The 19,025-nt window shown below is 43.7% G+C and overlaps 1 protein-coding gene across 1 annotated transcript in view; it reads left to right on the forward strand.

Moving 5' to 3' along the window:
- Window positions 1-12,680: 12,680 nt before the first annotated feature.
- The window catches only part of LOC111156633 (small nuclear RNA activating complex polypeptide 3), a 39,509-nt gene continuing 33,164 nt past the window's right edge, over window positions 12,681-19,025 (forward strand). Inside the window, exons 1-2 of the mRNA XM_022517641.1 lie at window positions 12,681-13,003; window positions 13,735-13,812. Of these exons, the coding sequence (XP_022373349.1) occupies window positions 12,687-13,003; window positions 13,735-13,812 (395 nt within the window). The 5' untranslated portion in view covers window positions 12,681-12,686. The remainder of the gene's footprint in view (window positions 13,004-13,734; window positions 13,813-19,025) is intronic.

Below are 19,025 nucleotides of genomic sequence, written 5' to 3' on the forward strand. Positions count from 1 at the left end.
TTGGAGAAAGGACAAGTTCACCAAGAGAAGAAGGGTAGTACTGCTTTAAGAAAACAGTGTAAGAATGACAAATTTGTTAACTATTTAACTTTGTAATCCCATTTTGGGGATTTATCCTGCAAATAAATGTACTTGTAACAAATGTACTTGTACTTGTAAAAAATGACTTACATACAAGATTAACAATTGCAGCATTATTTGTAAGAGTTTGCGATTAAAAATAAGCCACGTGTTAACTAAGGAGCACCTCTTAAATAAATATGGTATAGTCACTTGGTGGAACACTATGCAGCTATAAAAAAGAATGAAGAACCTCTCTGTTTATGAAAGCTCTCTAATATAAGAGACCTTTTTTTTTTAAGATTTTTTTATTTAAAAAAAAGATTTTTTTATTTATCTGAAAGATAGCATGAGCAGGGAAAGGGGCAGAGGAAGAAGAGGGAGAACCAGACTACCCCCTGAACACAGAGTCTGCCGCAGGGCTCAATCCAGGACCCTGAGATCATGACCTGAGCAAAAGACCACCACTTAACTGAGTCACCCAGGCGTCCCTAATATGAGAGATCTTTAAGATGCAGTGTTAAGTTTAAAAAGATACAGTGTTGGGGCGCCTGGGTGGCTCAGTGGGTTAAAGCCTCTGCCTTCAGCTCAGGTCATGATCCCGGGGTCCTGGGATTGAGCCCCACATCGGGCTCTCTGCTCAGCGGGGAGTCTGCTTCCTCCTCTCTCTCTGCCTGCCTCTCTGCCTACTTGTGATCTCTGTCTGTCAAATAAATAAATAAAATCTTTAAAAATAATAATAAAAAAATAAAAAGATACAGTGTTAAGTTGAAGAAAAAAACAACATTTAGAATAATACTGTCTTTTGTTTTAAGTGGGATAAAACAAATATACACATTCATATTCACATTTATATGAGAAAGCTGTATACATAATATATATCTGATAAAAGTAGTTACTATTGGGTCTGAGGATAGTGGAAGGGGTGGGAATAAGACTTTTCATTGAATACTTAATTTTTTAACTAAAATATTATCTATTAAAAATGTGAATAATTTTTCAAAGACTACATTGCAGGGAAACAATGAAGTTGGATGAATATAGGGCTCACAAGACTACTTTTTTTTTTTTTTAACAGCTCCATGAATCAGAAACTTTCTGGCAAAAGGAAATCTAAAGAGAATGTCTTATTTCATCTCCCTCTTATGTGGGTAGTAATACTCTAACAGCAATTACATAATATGAGAATAGGCACCTTTAAAAACACAAACATGAGTAGAGACTTATGGCTGGTGAGAAAGCAAAACATTGTTGGCAGGGAGGCCTGCCTTCTAGATTTGGAAGCAGAACTTAAATTCCTTCCTATGTGGGTGTATTCATTCAATTTAAACAACATTCCTTCTGCCTTATTCCTGAAAGGATGTGATGGCTTTTCATTCACAACACTGGGAAAATAAAACGAATAAAACTGTATACCCTAAAGTCATCTTCCAATTACAAAAAAAAAAAAAAAATCAGTGAAATTTTGAGCTTTAAAAGCCTCCGTTGTGGAGAGGCAAGGATACAAGGCTGGAAAGTCTAGACTTACTCCATCCAGGCAATGAGCCAGTGAATGTCATCATACAGGCCTTTTTTTTTTCTCTTTAAGATTTTGTTTATTTTTTTTAAAGATTTTATTTATTTATTCGACAGAGAGAGAGATCATAAGTAGGCAGAGAGGCAGGCAGAGAGAGGGGGGAAGCAGGCTCCCTGCCGAGCAGAGAGCCTGATGTGGGGCAAGATCCCAGGATCCTGAGATCACTACCTGAGCCGAAGGCAGAGGCTTAACCCCCTGAGCCACCCAGGTGCCCCTTATCTGTTTATTTTTGAGAGAGGGAGAGAGAGAAAGAGAGAAGGAGCAGGAGTGGGGAGGAGGGGCAGAGGGAGAAGCAGACTCCCTGCTGAGCAGCGAGCCCAATGGACGGACATGGGACTCAATCCCAGAGCCCCAGGATCATGACCTGAGCCAAAGGCAGATGCTTAATGACTGAGCCACCCAGGCACCCCTCAAACAGGCTTTTTATGTATTTTTTCCATCCTTTCAAGCCTTGGTGCATCCCTCTTTAAAAGAAAAACAATAATCCCCTCTTAGCCATTTCATACCACCTGATTATTATAAAATTCATTCAGACACTGAAATGAAAGAAGACATAACTAAGTGAAATCAGTGTCATTCAAATTCAAGTGTCCCCTAACATTTACCATTACCTGGTAATGAGAGTTCAGTCTTCAGTTTAATAGTTTGAAAAGCTTTGTTTTCAGTTTCCTAAAGGATGACCAGATTTGGAGAGATTGGGTCATTCTGCCAAAATTCAAGGGAATCTTGGTTGTTGTAGACAGCTGTTGTTTTTGTCTACCCATTATTGCCTGCCTTCCTCTGGGAAATTATTCTTCTCCAGTACACTTGCCAGCTCTGATTTGGATTTCCGGTGGAGCTGTCACTCACAGTGTCTAATCATGTGGGCACAGGGTGACCTACATCTGGCCGAACATAGTAGCTCATTCCTCTAGCCCCAGTCATTGTTTCAAAGGAATGGGCCATCCTGCGGTGGGCATGTATTCTGAGCTGGATTAATTACCCTCTTCGGTTGTTGCCATGGAGCTAGATGAGAGGGGGTCTTACCTCTCAGATCACAAAAGCTGGAAGGATATAAATATGGCAACCAGCAGCCATATAAACTCTATGTGAATATTATCAAATTTGGAAAGCTGCTCAAATTTTTTAAAGTCATTTGGGTCGTTGCCATTGTGTGTGATTAAAAAATGTTTCATGCTATGATTTTGCTTTACAATTAAAAAAAATTAGGGGGGGTTCGCCTCAGTGGCTCATTTGGTTAGGCGTCTGGCTCTTGGGTTCAGCTCAGGTCATGGTCTCAGGGTCCTGGGATCCAGCTCAGCATCAGGCTGTGCACCCAGTAGGGAGTCTGCTTGGGATTCTTTTTCTCCTTCTTTCTCTGCCCCTCCTCCCTCACATGAATGAATAAATCTTTAAAAAAAAAAAAAAAACCATGGGGAATGTAGAAAAAATATCAAATCACTATGATGGATACCTGAAACTGATAGGATATTGTATGTCAACTATACTTCTATTAAACACACACACACACACACACACACACATGCAAGAGAAACTAACAGGCCAATTAAACTTTTGAGGTGGTCATGTGTACAGGACACCTTATAGAGTTGGGACAGAGCAGTAGGGATCGAGTGGGAACGACTTCACAGGGCTAAAGCACTGTAGTTGAATCTTACATGATTTGGATGAACAGAGGAAATACTGCCCACATTTTGGGCAGCAAAGAGTGCAAGCCAGAAGATGGACCTGACAAGAGCCAGGAGTGGGTGTCAGTAGCAGGGAAGTGCGCCAAAAACCCTGAGTTGTGGCTGAGAGTCTCGAGACTAAGGGAGGACAAAGACCAGCACTGAGCTGAGGTAAGGGGTACAGAAAAGGAGCCTCTTCTGGCCTGAGGTCGAGAAGGTGGCAAGGAGCAGGACCAGAGTGAGATGCCTACCTCAGATTTACATGCACTAGACATAATTACATGCATTTTTTTTAAAGATTTTTTTTTCTTATTATTTATTTGTCAGAGAGAGAGAGAGAGAGAGAGAGAGAGAGAGAGAGTGAGCACAGGCAGATAGAGTGGCAGGCAGAGGCAGAGGGAGAAGCAGGCTCCCTGCTGAGCAAGGAGCCCGATGTGGGACTCGATCCCAGGACTCTGGGATCATGACCCGAGCCGAAGGCAGCCGCTTAACCAACTGAGCCACCCAGGCGTCCCTACAAGCATTTTTTTTTAAAGATTTTGTTTATTTATTTGAGAGAGAGAGTGAGGGGCAGAGACAGAGACAGAGAAAGTGTGTGTGTGCGTGCACGCTCACGAGTTCAGGGAGGGGCAGAGGGAGAAGCAGACTCCCCCACTGAACAGGGAGCCTGATGTGGGACTCGATCCCAGGACCTTGGGATCATGACCTGAGCCTAAGGCAAATGCTTAACTGACTGCACCATCCAAGTGCCCCCATAATTACATTCCCTACTGCCTGCTGTCTATGGAAGCAAACTGTGTGTGGCCCTACACCCCACAGCAGCCCATCACCATGGCCACAACTTGTTAGAACAGAAGTGAAGATAGGACAGGGTCGTCTGGATCCTGACCAATGGCCTAGAATGATCTTGCATGTAGGGCTTTTCCCAAGCAGCGAGAACTGGGACAGTCCTCTCCTCTCTCTTTCTCCCTCTGGCTTTTGTTTTCTCTCTCTCAGGAGAGGCAGAGAAAAGTTTTTTATAACTCCAAGGGCTTATGTGAAAGGTTATGAAGTGGACTGTAGGCCAGAAATAGGCTTGCCAGGGGTCCCTGGGTAGCTCAGTAGTTAATTAAGCATCTGCCTTCCACTCAGGTCGTGATCTCAGGGTCCTGGGGTCGATCCCTTCATCGGGCTCCCTCCTCAGCAGGAAGTCTGCTTCCCCTGCTTGTGTTCCCTCTCTTGCTGTCTTGCTCTCTGTCAAATAAAGAAATAAAAAAAAAAAAAAAAGGAATCGGTTTGCCAGGTAAAATAACAGTTAAATTTGAACTTCAGATTAACTATAACAATACCATTTTTTGGTATATGTATGTCCCAGGTAGTGTATGAGGCATATTTATACTAAAAAGTTAAAATAACCCACTGAGCCATCCTGGTGCCCCTTCTTCCTTTTTTTTTTTTTTTTTAAGATTTTATTTATTTATGAATGAGAAAGAAATTGAGAGCAGAGCTGGGGGTGGGGGAAAGGAGAAGAGGCAGAGGGAGCAGCCTCCTTGCTGAGGGGGAGTCTGACATGGGGCTCGATCCCAGGACCCTAAGATCATGACCTGAGCTAAAGCCAGACGACACTTAACAGCCATCCAGTCTCCCCATGTAGGTTTCTTTTGTTGTTGTTGTTTGTTTTTAAACAGGGACAAAGCCATGCAGATCTGTCTTTTCCTGCCCTAAGGGTGTAGGCTCCAGGTGTCTCTGATGCTGGGAGCCTCTGTCCCAGTGCCGCTGGTGTGTCTTTCATCCTGGCTCTGCTGGAAGCCCGCTAAGCCATTAGAGAGCACTTATTGTTCCTTTCTGGGAACCTTAGCTGCCCCATTGTCCCTGCCCAGACTCACAGTGTACTAGGAGTGAGGGGAGGGCTCTCATCACTAGTGAGTCAGGCTATGACTGTGTTAGACTTAAATTTTTTCATCCTCCTACATATCAGGGAAAGCCTTCCAGACTAGGTCTTCAAAAGGGGAAAATCTGTTGTAAATGTCCCCTCTCTCCACACTTCAAACCCTCTCCAGATAATGTAGCCTCTCTTTGAAGCCCTGGATTAGGTGCCCTCATGCTCTCCCACTCCCTCAAAAAACCCCTGTCAGAAGACATCCCTGTCGGAAGACATCCCTCCCCTAAGGCTTTGGTGCGTGCTTGCAAACTTGAGCCTGTGAGCGGTTGCCCTTTGCTTAGTCAAGCTGACTTGTGGACGGTGAGGATCATCCCCAGTGTTTGATGTACTTGACATCCTTAGAAATGTACCCAAAAAGCCATGCACACCTCTCTAAAGTCAGTAGTTTTTTTTCGGCTACCATGTCTGTTCATGTACAAGAGAAGGATATTCTTTCTGAAAATGGTACTTCTTTGGCAAGTTGCAAAAGAGTAATTGTGTTGAGAATACCTTCCTTTTTAAAAAATTTTACTTGTTTATTTGACAGAGAGAGAGAGAGAGCACACAAGCAAGGAGGAGTGGCAGGCAGAGGGGGAGGAAGAAGCAGGCTCCCCGCTGAGCAGGGAGCCCGATGTGGGGCTTGATCCCATGACCTGGATTCATGACCTGAGCTGAAGGCAGACACTTAACCCACCCACGTGCCCAGAGAAAAAAATAGTTTCTTTTCCCTGGATTTAATTCACATGACCAGAGGTGTATACTGCCCTCTTTACCATCCGAGGGAGCAGTGCCAGATCTCGAGAGAGTCTTCTTTATCATCTCTTTCCTCCCTTCTAACCGAGGTAGAGGGTGAAAGTTCTCCCATCAATTTAGCAGTCTACATAGAGAGGCAGTGAGAACCCCCTGATAGAGACAAAAGCAATGGAGAAGTGCACAGTAAAAGGCAGAAAGCCATGAGAGAAAATTCGTGTTGATTCCCAGCATCAGATCCTATGTTTTGGACTTCCACAAAAACTCTCCATATATTTATAAAGATAAGCACAGCAACCACCTTCATCTAAAAAAGGGTCAGCAACTTTCTGTAAAGGACCAGATAGTAAAGATTTCAGGCTTGGCAGGCCACACAGTCTCCGGCAACCACTCAGTTCTGCTATTGTAAAGGCAAAAGCAGCCACAGGCATGTCATAAGCATGACTATGTTCCAATAAAACTTTATTTGCAAAACCCAATCACAATACCATTCTCCAGTTAAAAAAAAATAACCGGGGTTCCTTGAAGAAATGGCTTATTCTAGACAATGGGTGGGGAATCCATGAGTCAGGAGTATCTTGTAGTGCCAGTAGGTAAGGAAGGGCTCAGAAAACAAGACGACAAGGAGCCTGTTGGAAAGGGACACAGGAGCCAACCTGGAAGAGCTTCTCATGGCCAGAGCAAGAACAGTTTGAGCAACAGCATGGGGGGAGGGGAGAGAGAGACAAGCTGACTCCATGCTGAGCACAGAGCCCATTGTGAGGCCAGATCCCACAAGCCTGAGATCATTACCTGGACCAAAATCAAGACAAAGGTCAACTGACGGAGTCACCCAGATGCTCCCCAGAGGTGGCTAAGTTAAAGGCAGGGAAATTGTAGTTCTGAGTGTGAGAACCCAACAGAGGAAGTGATGGGGATGAAGGCTCTGGAGAGGCTGGTTTGCATTTGAAAGGAGCATTCAAAGGAGAGTCCTTTACTATCTGTATGAATTGGCAGTTGGCGGTGTTAGGTCCCTAATCAAAGGAGCGAGACTGATACAAAGCGAAGGTCAAGCAAAGCTTTATTTTGCACCAAGCATCGAGAACCAAACTGACCCTTCGGGGTCGCCTCTTAAAGAGAGGGAGACCCCTCCCTGCCTTACCGACTAACTTTTATAGAGCAAAGGCCATGTGGTTGGGCCTGGCCACATGCAGGTGGCCAATGAGATTGTAACACACAGAGAAAGCTGCACAGTCATGCTAGGTCACATATGGGTGGCCAATTGAATTACAATGTACTCTATAGTAGCTATTTGAACTAGCCTATCACCTTGGTCAGAATTGGCGCCCAAAAGGCAGGACCCATACTCCTTGGTAGCTAGGGAGACAGTATGCGCGCCCCACTGATTGGATGCCTCCACCTGGCCTGACCTGCTCTTGTATTTGGGCTTTGTTACCTGGGACTGGTTTCTTGGACTTGCTTTTAAGTAAGTTCCCTGGCGGGGGGCGCAGGGTCAGTTTAAGTTTTACTGCATAACAACAAAATCACTGTTTAACCGGATGGAATCGCTCCGGCTAAATAGGCCCTTACAGGTGGGAGCGCCAGTCTCTTCAGGGTTTGCAAGATGTCAAAGCATCAGAAACACATGGTTAATACGGTAGTATTGGATGATAACCCAAAGCATAAAATAAATATCCATGAATCCACACTGATATAAATAAAAGATAGAATATTTAAACACATGGAGAAGAGTCAAGTCTCTCTTATAGAATTCTAGAGAATTTAGGTAACTCCTCTCCATTCTAGGAGATGGAGCTTAATTTCTACCCTCCTGTCTTGAGGATAAGCTGTGCATACTGACTTGCTTCATCAGAGTATGAAGGATGGGAAGAGAGGGAAAAGATGTTTTCATCCAAGATGAAGGCAGAATCTTGTGTCAGAGAGTGTTTCATGATCCGATCCTACACTTCTAGCCTTCAGTCATTTTCTATCATTTCCAGGATCTGTTCTCCTTACATGAATGAATGTGTCTCCTAGAGGAACTAAGGTAAGTTAAGCAGATAGAGGAACATCTGGTTGTAGAATCTTAGGATGGTACGAGCCTCATGTCATGGGAATCAGATAATGGCCCATGTTCCCTCCAACAAAAATGGTCACTTCTCCCAACTCTCCTCTTCACATCCACGGTCCCTATAACTGAAGGGGTCCAGAACATTTTCTGACTATATTTTATTACCAATGCTTTCTTACTCTCTTCATTTCCTCAAAAGAAAATAGTACAGGTATTCTAAAGCAATGAGTTGGGGGCAATTTAGAGAATAAAAAGAAAGTCATTATGCACAAATGTTAAGTTATTCAACCTTGAGAAGCATTGTTGCTTAGAATGAAAGGGGATGCTAGAGTCTTGGCTTCTGCCTCAGTTGTTAGCATTCCTTGTAATGAATGCCAAGTCTCTGGTGATCTTACTCCTCACTGAATGGTTATTATTCAACCGACTGCCTTTATGACTAAGAGCCCTCAGCTGTCTTTCCCAGTCACATTATTCCCTTTCTGTCCTTCTACTACTTTCTTCGGCAGAGAGAAACCCCCACATGGTCCCCTGGCTTTAGGAAAGCCCACCTGAACACACAATCCGTTGAAGCAGAGAATCCAGGAACAGTAAGTACCAGGCAAAAGATTTTTGCATCATCTTTTTTTTTTTTTTTTAAGATTTTATTTATTTGAGAGAGAGAGACTGAGATCCAGAAATCACGAGTTGGGTGAAGGGCAGGGGGAGAAGCAGACTCCCTGCTGAGCAGGGAGTCCAATATGGGGCTCAGTCCCAGGACTCCAGAATCATGACCTGAGCTAAAAGCAGATGCTTAACCTACTGAGCCACCCAGGCACCTCTTCTTCATTTTTTCAATGAGGAGTTCCCAACCTTTTGTGGAGAAGAGCTAGCTAGTTATTTCCTAAACCCTTACAAAGTCTAAAGGGCTTTTGCCTCTACCCCTTCTCAACAGAAATGCCACCTGTCAGCTGTGATGGCCCCTGGTTGTGCAGGGCCTTTTTTTTTTTTTTTTTAAATCTGGTGGGAATGCCTGCCCTACAGAGCCTGAAGGAAAGAAAGGTCAAGCACTTTGTGACTGTCATTTAAATTTAAAATTGAGGTATGCCCCCCTGCTAATTGTGGCTCCAATGTAAATGTAAACAACTGAAAAACCAGTTGGCTTAGTTCACGAGCAGGGGAGCTTTGGTAATTCATCAAGAGAGATTTATGCTCAGTTGCGGCAATAGGTTGCAAAGGGGTGTGTTTTTTTAGAGACACAATTTTTTTGATGATTGAGTTCTTTGGGAAGGCTCTGCATTTAGGCAGACAGTGGGGCTAAGGGGGAAAAATGCCTATTCTCCAATGCCTTCAGCTCAAAATACATTTTGTTCTGCATTGGCTACTAGGGACCCCTTAAGCCTTATTCCAAGTAGAGGCTGCTTGCTGATGATGAGATTTGACTGAGTGCCATGTTGTGATTGCTGCTCACCACTAATACCTTCCCCACTAATCCTTGGAATCCACACCCCTCAAGCTGTAAAGGCAAAAGTACCCAGTTTGTAAAGGCAAAAGTTCCCAGTACCACACATTACAGTGACAAGAACCACCTTTCTCTGACATGTGTGTTCTGGTCCTGCTCCTAACCACTGCTGCTCATGAACCACTGTGGTCTCCACTCCTGAAGCCAGGGTAGCTAAGTCCCAGAATGTAGGTTAGAATTCTTTCACCTCAAGGGTGACCTCATTCTCTGGAGAGAGAGCTCCTTCTGTTGAGAGATTTGGACCAAGTCTTCAGGTTGCAAGACTCCAACTCATGGGGCACCTGGGTGGCTCAGTTGGTTAAACCAGGTCATCACCTCAGGGTGCTGGGATCGATTCCCATGTTGGCTCTCGGCTCAGTGGGGAATCTGCTTCCCCACCTCACCCCGTGTGCCTTGTACGCCCTGCTCCTTGTACCCCCTGCTCCCAACCCCCGTCCATGCTCATGCTCACTCTGTTTCAGATAAATAAATGAAACTTAAAAAAAAAAAATCTAACTCAAACTAGCTTAAAAATAAATAAATGAAACTTTAAAAAAAAAAGAATCTAACTCAAACTAGGTTAAAAAAAAATCACTGGCTTACATAATGGCAAGTCTGGGGAGGGAGGGGAAGATGGCCTTAGCCACAGTATTCTAAGTCACATGACTTCTCTCCTTCTCTACCTTCTGACTTGACTTCTTTAAACCCTTGGCGTTTCAGGGACGCCTGGGTGGCTCAGTTGGTTAAGCGGCTGCCTTCGGCTCAGGTCATGATCCCAGCGTCCTGGGATCGAGTCCCATATCGGGCTCCCTGCTCGGCAGGGAACCTGCTTCTCCCTCTGTCTCTGCCTGCCTCTCTGCCTACTTGTGATCTCTCTCTCTCTCTCTCTCTCTCTCTCTCTCTCTCTGACAAATAAATAAATAAAATCTTAAAAAATAATAAATAAATAAATAAATAAACCCTTGGCGTTTCTTCTTCTATCTCTTCCTCTGGCTGATACAGGCTATCTGCGGGGAGGGGAGCACATCCTATGTCCTCAGAATAGAAGAAGAGTTTCTTGGTGTCTAGGTAAATCCCCAGGGGAGGATTCTGCTTGGTTCTAATTGAACCCACTGACTCATCCTTGACCCAATCACTGTGGCAGAGTGGGAAGGATTCTATGATTGGCAGCCCCAAGAGGACCAAAAGGAGTAGGGGTTGTTCTAAAAAACAGGAATCTTGGCCAACAAAAACAACAGATGTTTCCTACAACAATATATTGATAAGTACCAGAACTCCTACAAAAAAGACACATAACCTCATTTAAAATTGGCAAAGGTGGGGTGCCTGTGTGGCTCAGTCGGTGGAGCCTTCAGCTCCTGGGATTAAACCCATAGGTCTCCCTGCTCAGCAGAGAGCCTGCTTCTCCCTCTCCCTCTGCTGCTCCCCCTGCTTGTGCACTCTGTCAAATTAAAAAAAAAAAAAAAAAATCTTTAAAAAAACCTGGCAAAGTTCTTGGATAGATATTGCTCCAGAAAAGATATACAGGGGTGCCTGGGTGGCACAGTGGGTTAAAGCCTCTGCCTTCAGCTCAGGTCATGATCATCAAGCCCAGCAGGGAGCCTGCTCCCCGCCCCCCCCCCCCACCTTCTGCCTGCCACTCTGCCTACTTGTGATCTCTGATAAATAAAATCTTAAAAAAAAAAAAAAAGATATACAAATGGCCAATAAGCCAAGATGCTCAGTATTACTAGGTTGGTTTGCAAATCAAAACCACAAGATACTACCCACTAAGATGGCTATAATTAGATAATAACAAAGATGTACAGAAATCTGAATCCTCACACGATTATGGTGGGAGGGTAAAATGGGGCAGCCACTGTGGAAAACAGGCAATACTTCACATGGATTAACATAGGTAACATATACACATATATATGGAAGAGATGAAAATATGTGTTTTCAGGAAAAACTTGTACATGAAAGTTCATAGCAGCATTATAATAGGCAAAAAGCAGAAATAACTTTTTGATGAATGGGTAAACAAGATGTGGTATACCACACAAGGCAGCCCTAACAAGAAGTGGAGTAGATACATGCAAACATGGATAAACCCTGAAGACATTATGCTAAGTGAAAGAAGCTAATCACAAAAGACCACATAAACATGCCATTTATACTAAATGCCCAGAATCTGTAAATCTAGAGACAAAGATTAGTGGTTGGGTAGGGCTGGGGGAGTTGAGAGGACTGGGAGCGATAGCTCAAAGGTCCGGAGTTTCTTTTTGGAGTCGTTAAGATATTCTCAGTTCGATTATGGTGATGTTGCACAACTCTGTAAATATACTAAAAACCGTTGAATGAGCACTTTAAATGGGTTAAGTATATGATGTGTGAATAATATACTAATAAATAAATAACCAACCAGCGTTCCTTCTTTATGTCCTGCTCCCTATTTGGAGTCTCTGAGCCACGGGGAAAGCTCCATCTGAAGCTAAACAATTCCAATGCCGCTTCTATTTCCTTACAGTTAACTCTTTCCTCAGTAGTACCATGGTATGATAATCACTGCCTGGGAAGGCTATGATTTTTAAAAATATACACCAGGGTTAATAATGTACAGTATCTGACACATAGTTAACGCTCAATAAACACTACTGTGAGTGTATACAGCAATGCATACATATATACACAACAACATGGGGACTGCTGGGGAGATTTTTTTAACGACCAGGATCTGGAGGGCCGGTCGGATCGGTGGTCTCAGCCCTGGCCGCCCTTGTCTCTCCAGCTCTGGGACACTGAGGAAGCATCGCAGCGCACGAACCCCGGGGCCAAGGAAAAGTCCCGCATCCCGGGCCGAGCAACGGCAACGAACGGGATCGAAGGGCGTCCAGAGGCCGCTCCACCTAGCAGACAGCGATGCCACGTAACCGTGGGGAACCGGAACGCAACAACACATGTTACCCAAGCCTAGAGCCCAACCAACCGCTCACCGCATAACAGCAAGCGGAGAACAATGCGCTCAGGCCTGCGCGCGGAAGCTCGCGGTGCCGCGCCCGGAGGCGTGCCCGGCCCGGCCCGGGGCCTTCTGGGAAATGCAGTGTCTGAAGCTGTCCCACTCAGCCCTGCTGCTCTTCGGACCGAGCCCCGTGCAACTACAAGTCCCATCACGCTCCGCGAGGTCTTGCTCGCCCGGCTTTTGCAAGGAAAGGAGTGGGGCGAACATGGCTGAAAGCAGCCGGGGCGGTCCAACGTGCCGCGGTGTGGACCCTGGGCAGGACACGGTCTCCAGCAGTGGAAACTGCAACTTTCCAGAGTACGAGCTTCCAGAGCTAAACACGCGCGCTTTCCATGTGGGCGCCTTCGGGGAGCTGTGGCGTGGCCGGTTGCGCGGGGAAGGGGACTTGTCGCTGAAGGAGCCACAGGCATCCGCATTGCCTGGGAGCCAAGGGGTCACCGACTGGGGCCAGGAGGATGCTGCGGTGGCCGGGGATCTGGGCTGCAGCCTGGAGGCAGCAGCCGAGCTGCGGACGGTGTGCGGGTGAGTGCGGGGCCGAGGGCTTTTGCTGCTTAGAGCTAACCTGGGTGCAGCATTGCTCCTGCGTTCCCCTGGGACTCATGATTGGGAGGGACTGTGGTTTAGTCTCAGGGGTAAGAGGACCGCCCTTCCAAACCTCTCCGCTGCTCGAGCTTTCCTGGAACCCCCGGAGAAGTCCCGTGATCCGAATGCACAATTTCGGGGAGTTGGAGTGAAGGGACGGGAGAGCTGCATAAAAGCTTAATTTTTCTACTGGTTAATTTTTTAAGTGCTTGTTAATGTAGGAAAAAACATCAGAGTAAGGCGATGTGTAGCTGCCATTGACAAGACACTTTGACAATGGAGGAGCCTTAGTATGATGAGGCTGGAAGGAGATTTAACCAGAGGAGTGTTAAAACCTTTGATTAATCATGGTTCCTTTTGGGGACCTCCAGGTATGCTGGAGGCATAAAAGGCCCCAAAGTGCCTTTTATAGGGTGGAGAAAAAAAAAAAAACTTTTAACGATCGCTTTCTTCGTTTAACAGTATTTGGCCACCATCCATCAATCGGCCATGTATCCTTTTCTCTGTCGAAAATCCGCACAGATGTCATTGTCCTGAATTCCGGCCTCCTCTGAGCCCCGCCTGCTGGGTTTTATCTGACTTCTTAATTGTTTAATGATGTATTTAGGACACAACCCTGACTCGCTGTGGTCTGGAAGGGTGATTGCTTTTCCTTTTTGTTTATGTTTTAGCCTTGATAAACTGAAGTGCCTTGAGGAGGGTGCGGATCCCGAAGTCATCCCGGAGAATACAGACCTAGTGACTTTAGGGTACGGAATACTTCCTTTTATTATGTGATACTTAAATATTTTTTCAACGTTTTATGATTGATGAGTTAAGAGTACATAATTGTTATCACCCCACCCGCTAAATCGAACCATTAACATTTGGCCGAATTTGCTTTAGCTGTGTGTTTTTGAGATACCTGCGGCAGAAGTCTTTCTCTATTGCTGAGCCATTCAGTAAGTTTCAGACATGGTCATTTAGACCTAAATACAGCAGCATATAGCTCCTCCAAGTATCATTCTCCCACATAATCAGAGAGGTATTATGGCACCTAGGAAAATTAGCAGTAAATACGTAATCTCTAATGTCCAGTCTGTATTCAGATTTGTGTTTACTTTTGTTTATTTTTACTTATTTTTGTGTTTATTTTTAAATGTGTGTTTACAAAGGGACAGTGAATCGACTTAGGTTCCAGTGCAAGCTGAATACTGATCGTGTCTGTCAAACTGTTTTCAGTCTTTAATTTTCACAGACTCATTTTTTGTGAAATAAGATACCAGTGAATTACTAGGAAAATAGAATTAAAAGGCAAACTCAATGAAAGTTTTTTTTTTTTTTTAAGAACAGAGGTTATTATTACTATTATTTTTTGAAGATTAAAAAGACTATTAGGGGCGTCTGGGTGGCTCATTGGGTTAAGCCTCTGCCTTCGGCTCACTATCAGGTCATGATCTCAGGGTCCTGGGATCAAGCCCTGCATCAGGCTCTCTTTCTTTAAAAAAGAAAAAAAAAGACTTTATTAAAGATAACTCCCCCTCCCAAACTTCCAGACGTCTGGGTCATTGTGCTTTTTTATTTTTTCATTTTTTGAAGTATATCATTGTCTTGAATTTTTTTGGAAAGAGGTCACGCAGGGGAGGGTGGGGTGCAAAGGGAGAGGGGGAGAGAGAGAATCCTAAACAGTCTCCACGCTTAGGATGGAGAGCTCGATCTCATGACCCTGATATTATGACCTGAGCCAAAATCGAGTTGGATGCTCAGCTGACTGAACCACCCAGGTGCCCCTTGAATTTTTTTTTTATTGACGTATAGTTGCGATAAAATGCTTCATTAGTTTCAGGTGTATGGCATAGTGCTCTAACAGCTCTCCATGTTCTGTGCTTACCATCTGTCACAACACAAGGCTGTTCATAATACCTGTTAAATTACCACTCACTGTATTCTCTGTGCTGTTCCTTTAGCCCCATGATTCATTTATTCCACAGCTGGAGACCTGTACTTGTCCCTCTCCTTCACCCACTTTGCCTCCCCACCTCTCCTGGCAGCCATTATTCTCTGTATTTATGGGGCTGTTTTCTGCTTTTTTATGCTTGTGTGTTTTCTTTTTTAAATTCCACATATCAGTGAAATTATATAGCATTTGTTTTCCCGTGTCTGACTTATTTCACTTAGCATAATACCCTCTAGGTCCATTCATGTTATTGCAAATGGCAAGATCTCATTCTTTTTTTTTTTTTAAGATTTTATTTATTTATTTGACAGAGAGAGAGATCACAAATAGAGAGGCAGGCAGAGGGGGGGGGGAAGCAGGCTCCCTGCCGAGCAGAGAGCCTGATGCGGGGCTCGATCCCAGAACCCTGAGATCATAACTTGCGCCGAAGGCAGAGGCTTAACCCACTGAGCCCCCCAGGCACTCCAAGATCTCATTCTTTTTAATGGCTGTGTAATATTCCATTACACACACCAAATTTTAATCCATTTATCTATCGATGGACACCTGAGTTGCTTCCATATCATGGCTATTGTAAATAATGCCCTAGTATAGGAATGCATATATCTTTTGGAATTAGTGGTTTGCTTTCTTTGGATGAGTACCTAGTCGTGAAATTATTCGATCGTATGGTATTTATATTTTTATATTTTTCAAGAACCTTCATACTGTTTTCCACAGTGGCTGCACCAATTTAATTCCTACCAACAGTGCCCAAGGGTTCCTTTTTCTCTACATCCTTGCCAATAATTGTTATTTCTTGACTTTTTGATTTTAGCCATTCTGACTAATTAGAGATATCTCTTGGTGGTTTTGATTTGCATTTCTTTCTTTTTTCTTTTTAAAGATTTTATTTATTTATTAGAGAGACAGCAGGAGAGGAACACAAGCATGGGGAGTGGGAAAGGGAAAAGCAGGCTCCCCGCTGAGCGGAGAGCCTGATGTGGGGCTCAATCCCAGGACCCTGGGATCGTGACCTGAGCCGGAGGCAGACGCTGAACGACTGAGCCACTGAGGCACCACTTGATTTGCATTTCCCTGATGATTAGTGATACTGAATATCTTTTCATAGGTCTGTTGGCCATGTGTATGTCTTCTTTGGAGAAATGTCTATTCAGGCCCTCTCCCTTTTTAGTATAAGTTTTTTATTTTGGATATTGACACTTTATTGGATATATCATTTATAAATATCTTCTCCCTTTCAGTAGTTTGCCTTTTTATTGATGATTTTTGTTGCTATATGACTTTTTATTTTGGTATAGGCCCAGGAGTTTATTCTGTTCTGTTTTGTTATTTTGAAGGTTTTATTTTATTTATTGGTCAGAGAGCACACAAGCAGGGAGAGTACAGGCAGAGGGAGAAGCAGACTTCCGGTTAAGCCGGGAGCCGCGTGCAGGTCTCAGTCCCAGGACCCTGGGATCGTGACCTGAGCTGGAGGTGGACACTTAACCAATGGAGCCACACAGGTGTCCCATCCGTTGCTTGAGATGTCTTGAAAAATATCGTTAAAACTGATGTCTAAGAGATTTTTGCCTGTGTTTTCCTTCTGGGAGTTTTATGTTTCAGGTCTCACATTTAGGTCTTTAATCCTTTAATCTGTTCTTTGTGTGTGGTGTGAGACAGTGGTTCAGTTTCATTCCTTTGCATGTTAGCTGTCCAGTTTTCCCAGCACTATTTGTTGAAGAGACTGGCTTTTTCCCATTGTATATGCTTTCCTCCTTCATAGAGTAATTGACTGTGTAAGTGTGGGTTTATTTCTGGGTTCTCTGTTCTGTTGCATGGGTCTGTGTGTGTGTTTTGTGTATACTACAGCTTTGTAGTATATCTTGAAATCTGGGATTGTGATACATCCAGCTTTGTTCTTTCTCAAGATTGCTGTGGCTATTCCCGGTCTTTTGTGGTTTCATACAAATTTTTATTATTTGTTCTAATTCTGTTAAAAGTGCTGTTAGTATTTTGATAGGGATTGCCTTGAGGCTGTTGGTTGTTTTGGGTAATATGGGTATTTTATCAGTATTCTTCCAGTCCATTAGCATGCACTATCTGTCCATTTGTTTGTGTTGGCTTCAATTTCTCTCATCATTGTTCTATAGTTTTCAGAGTATAGGTCTTCCACCTCCTTGGCTGAGTTTATTCCTTGGTATTTTATTCTGGTGAAATTGTAAATGGAATTTTTAAAAAAAATTTTTCTTTATCTGCTACTTTATTATTAGTGTACAGAAATGCAGTCAATTTCGGTACATTAGTTTTATATTGTGCAACTTTATTGAATTCATTTATTTCTTCCAATTATATTTTATTATTAAACTCAATAGTAAAATTACTATTCATACTCAAAGTAAAATTCATATTATTATGACTTTCTGAATGCTTACGTTCATTGTTTCTACTGATTGAAGGAAGAAAAAGCTCTCAGATCAGTGTTGGTCTGCCAGTCACACTGAGAAACACTGTGCTGTGATAGTACTATAGAGAAATGTGTGTGTAATGGTGACCTTTATCATTTCCAGTTTGGAGCCCACTTCACACCACCTCATCTTTTTTAATCCTTGATCCTACCCTTTCTGTTGTCCCCCTTGAAAATTTGGGTGTTTCAACTCCACCTTGGTTTCTTTTATAATAACCGCTAAATCTCTTTTCCTTATCCCCACTGCTAATGTGTACATTAGTGATACTTGGAGCACCAGGAATGCTTCCCATCTCTCCTAGGTCTAGTTTTCTCCTCTTCTGATTTTCTCATCTGTGCTGCCACTTGAGCGTGCTCATTTGCTGAGAAGTTCCCAATGGCTGTACCTCTCCTCCATGACAGATTTTAGATTCCTTACGTAGACATGTGAAACTCCCCACTTAGAGTCCAAATCTGCCTTTCCAGAGTTCTTTTCAACCACTTTCTCTTTATTATGGTCCTCAATCCCAGGACCCTGGGATCAAATGGCTCAGGAGGCCCCTTTCCCATCTAAAACTCCATATTTGAAGCCATAGATTCCTTTCCATATTACTACAGCCAGTCTCCTCCCTTAGGAAATAGATTCCCTTGTAATGTCCAGAACTCCAGTTGTAATATTTCTGAAGTTTTTGAAAGCTCATTGAGAGTCGAGACTCCCCATCTGTGTATTGCCCCTAAGCTTATTGTGCTGTTTTGCTTCCATTGGTGCTCTTTAACTGTCATTGATCGATGGAGTTGGACAATTCTAAAATGTACATCATGTCTCTCTTAAAATCTTTCACTGGCTCTTAGGCAAAAATCCTAAGTTACTCCGTGGCTCCCAAGGGCCTCTGTAGAATGGATCTTGCAGATCTTTTCAGCTCTCCGTCCGCAGTGCTTCAGACACACTGCAGTTTTCAGTGCCTGGACTGTGCACTCACTCCAGGCCTTTGCTTTGAACACTTAACACCTCTGCATCCTTCTGGTCTTGCTGACTTCTAGTCATCCTGAAGGACTGTGGACTCCCAGTGAGGCCCCTTTTATGCTCATGTAGCCCCCGTACCTCCCTGTTGAAATACTCATCACAGGGCGCACCCAGGTGGCTCAGTGGGTTAAGCCTCTGCCTTTGGCTCAGGTCATGGTCTCAGGGTTCCAGAGCTGCATCCGGAACCTGCTTCCCCCTCTCTCTCTGCCTTGTGCTCTGCCTACTTGTGATCTCTCTCTCTGTCAAATAAATAAATATTTTAAAAAAAGAAGAAATACTCATCACACCCATGATATACTTATTTAATTTTTTGTCTTCCTAGGTAGACTTAAAAGTTCCATTAAGTATGCCTGTCATACACACCGTTGTATCCCCAGTTTCTGGAACTTTGGCACATAATAGGAAGTCAGTAGATACTTGCAGAGTGAGGAGAATAAATGAAACTTTCATAAACTTGAGAAATCATTTTTAGCAATTGGCTGAAAAAAGTTTTTTTTTTTTTAAGATTTTATTTATTTATTTGACAGAGAGAGAGATCACAAGTAGGCAGAGAGGCAGGCAGAGATAGAGGGGGAAG

The sequence above is a fragment of the Enhydra lutris genome, unplaced genomic scaffold, assembly GCF_002288905.1.
Source record: "Enhydra lutris kenyoni isolate GAN:26980312 unplaced genomic scaffold, ASM228890v2 scaffoldscaffold47, whole genome shotgun sequence".
NCBI classification, from domain to species: domain Eukaryota; kingdom Metazoa; phylum Chordata; class Mammalia; order Carnivora; family Mustelidae; genus Enhydra; species Enhydra lutris.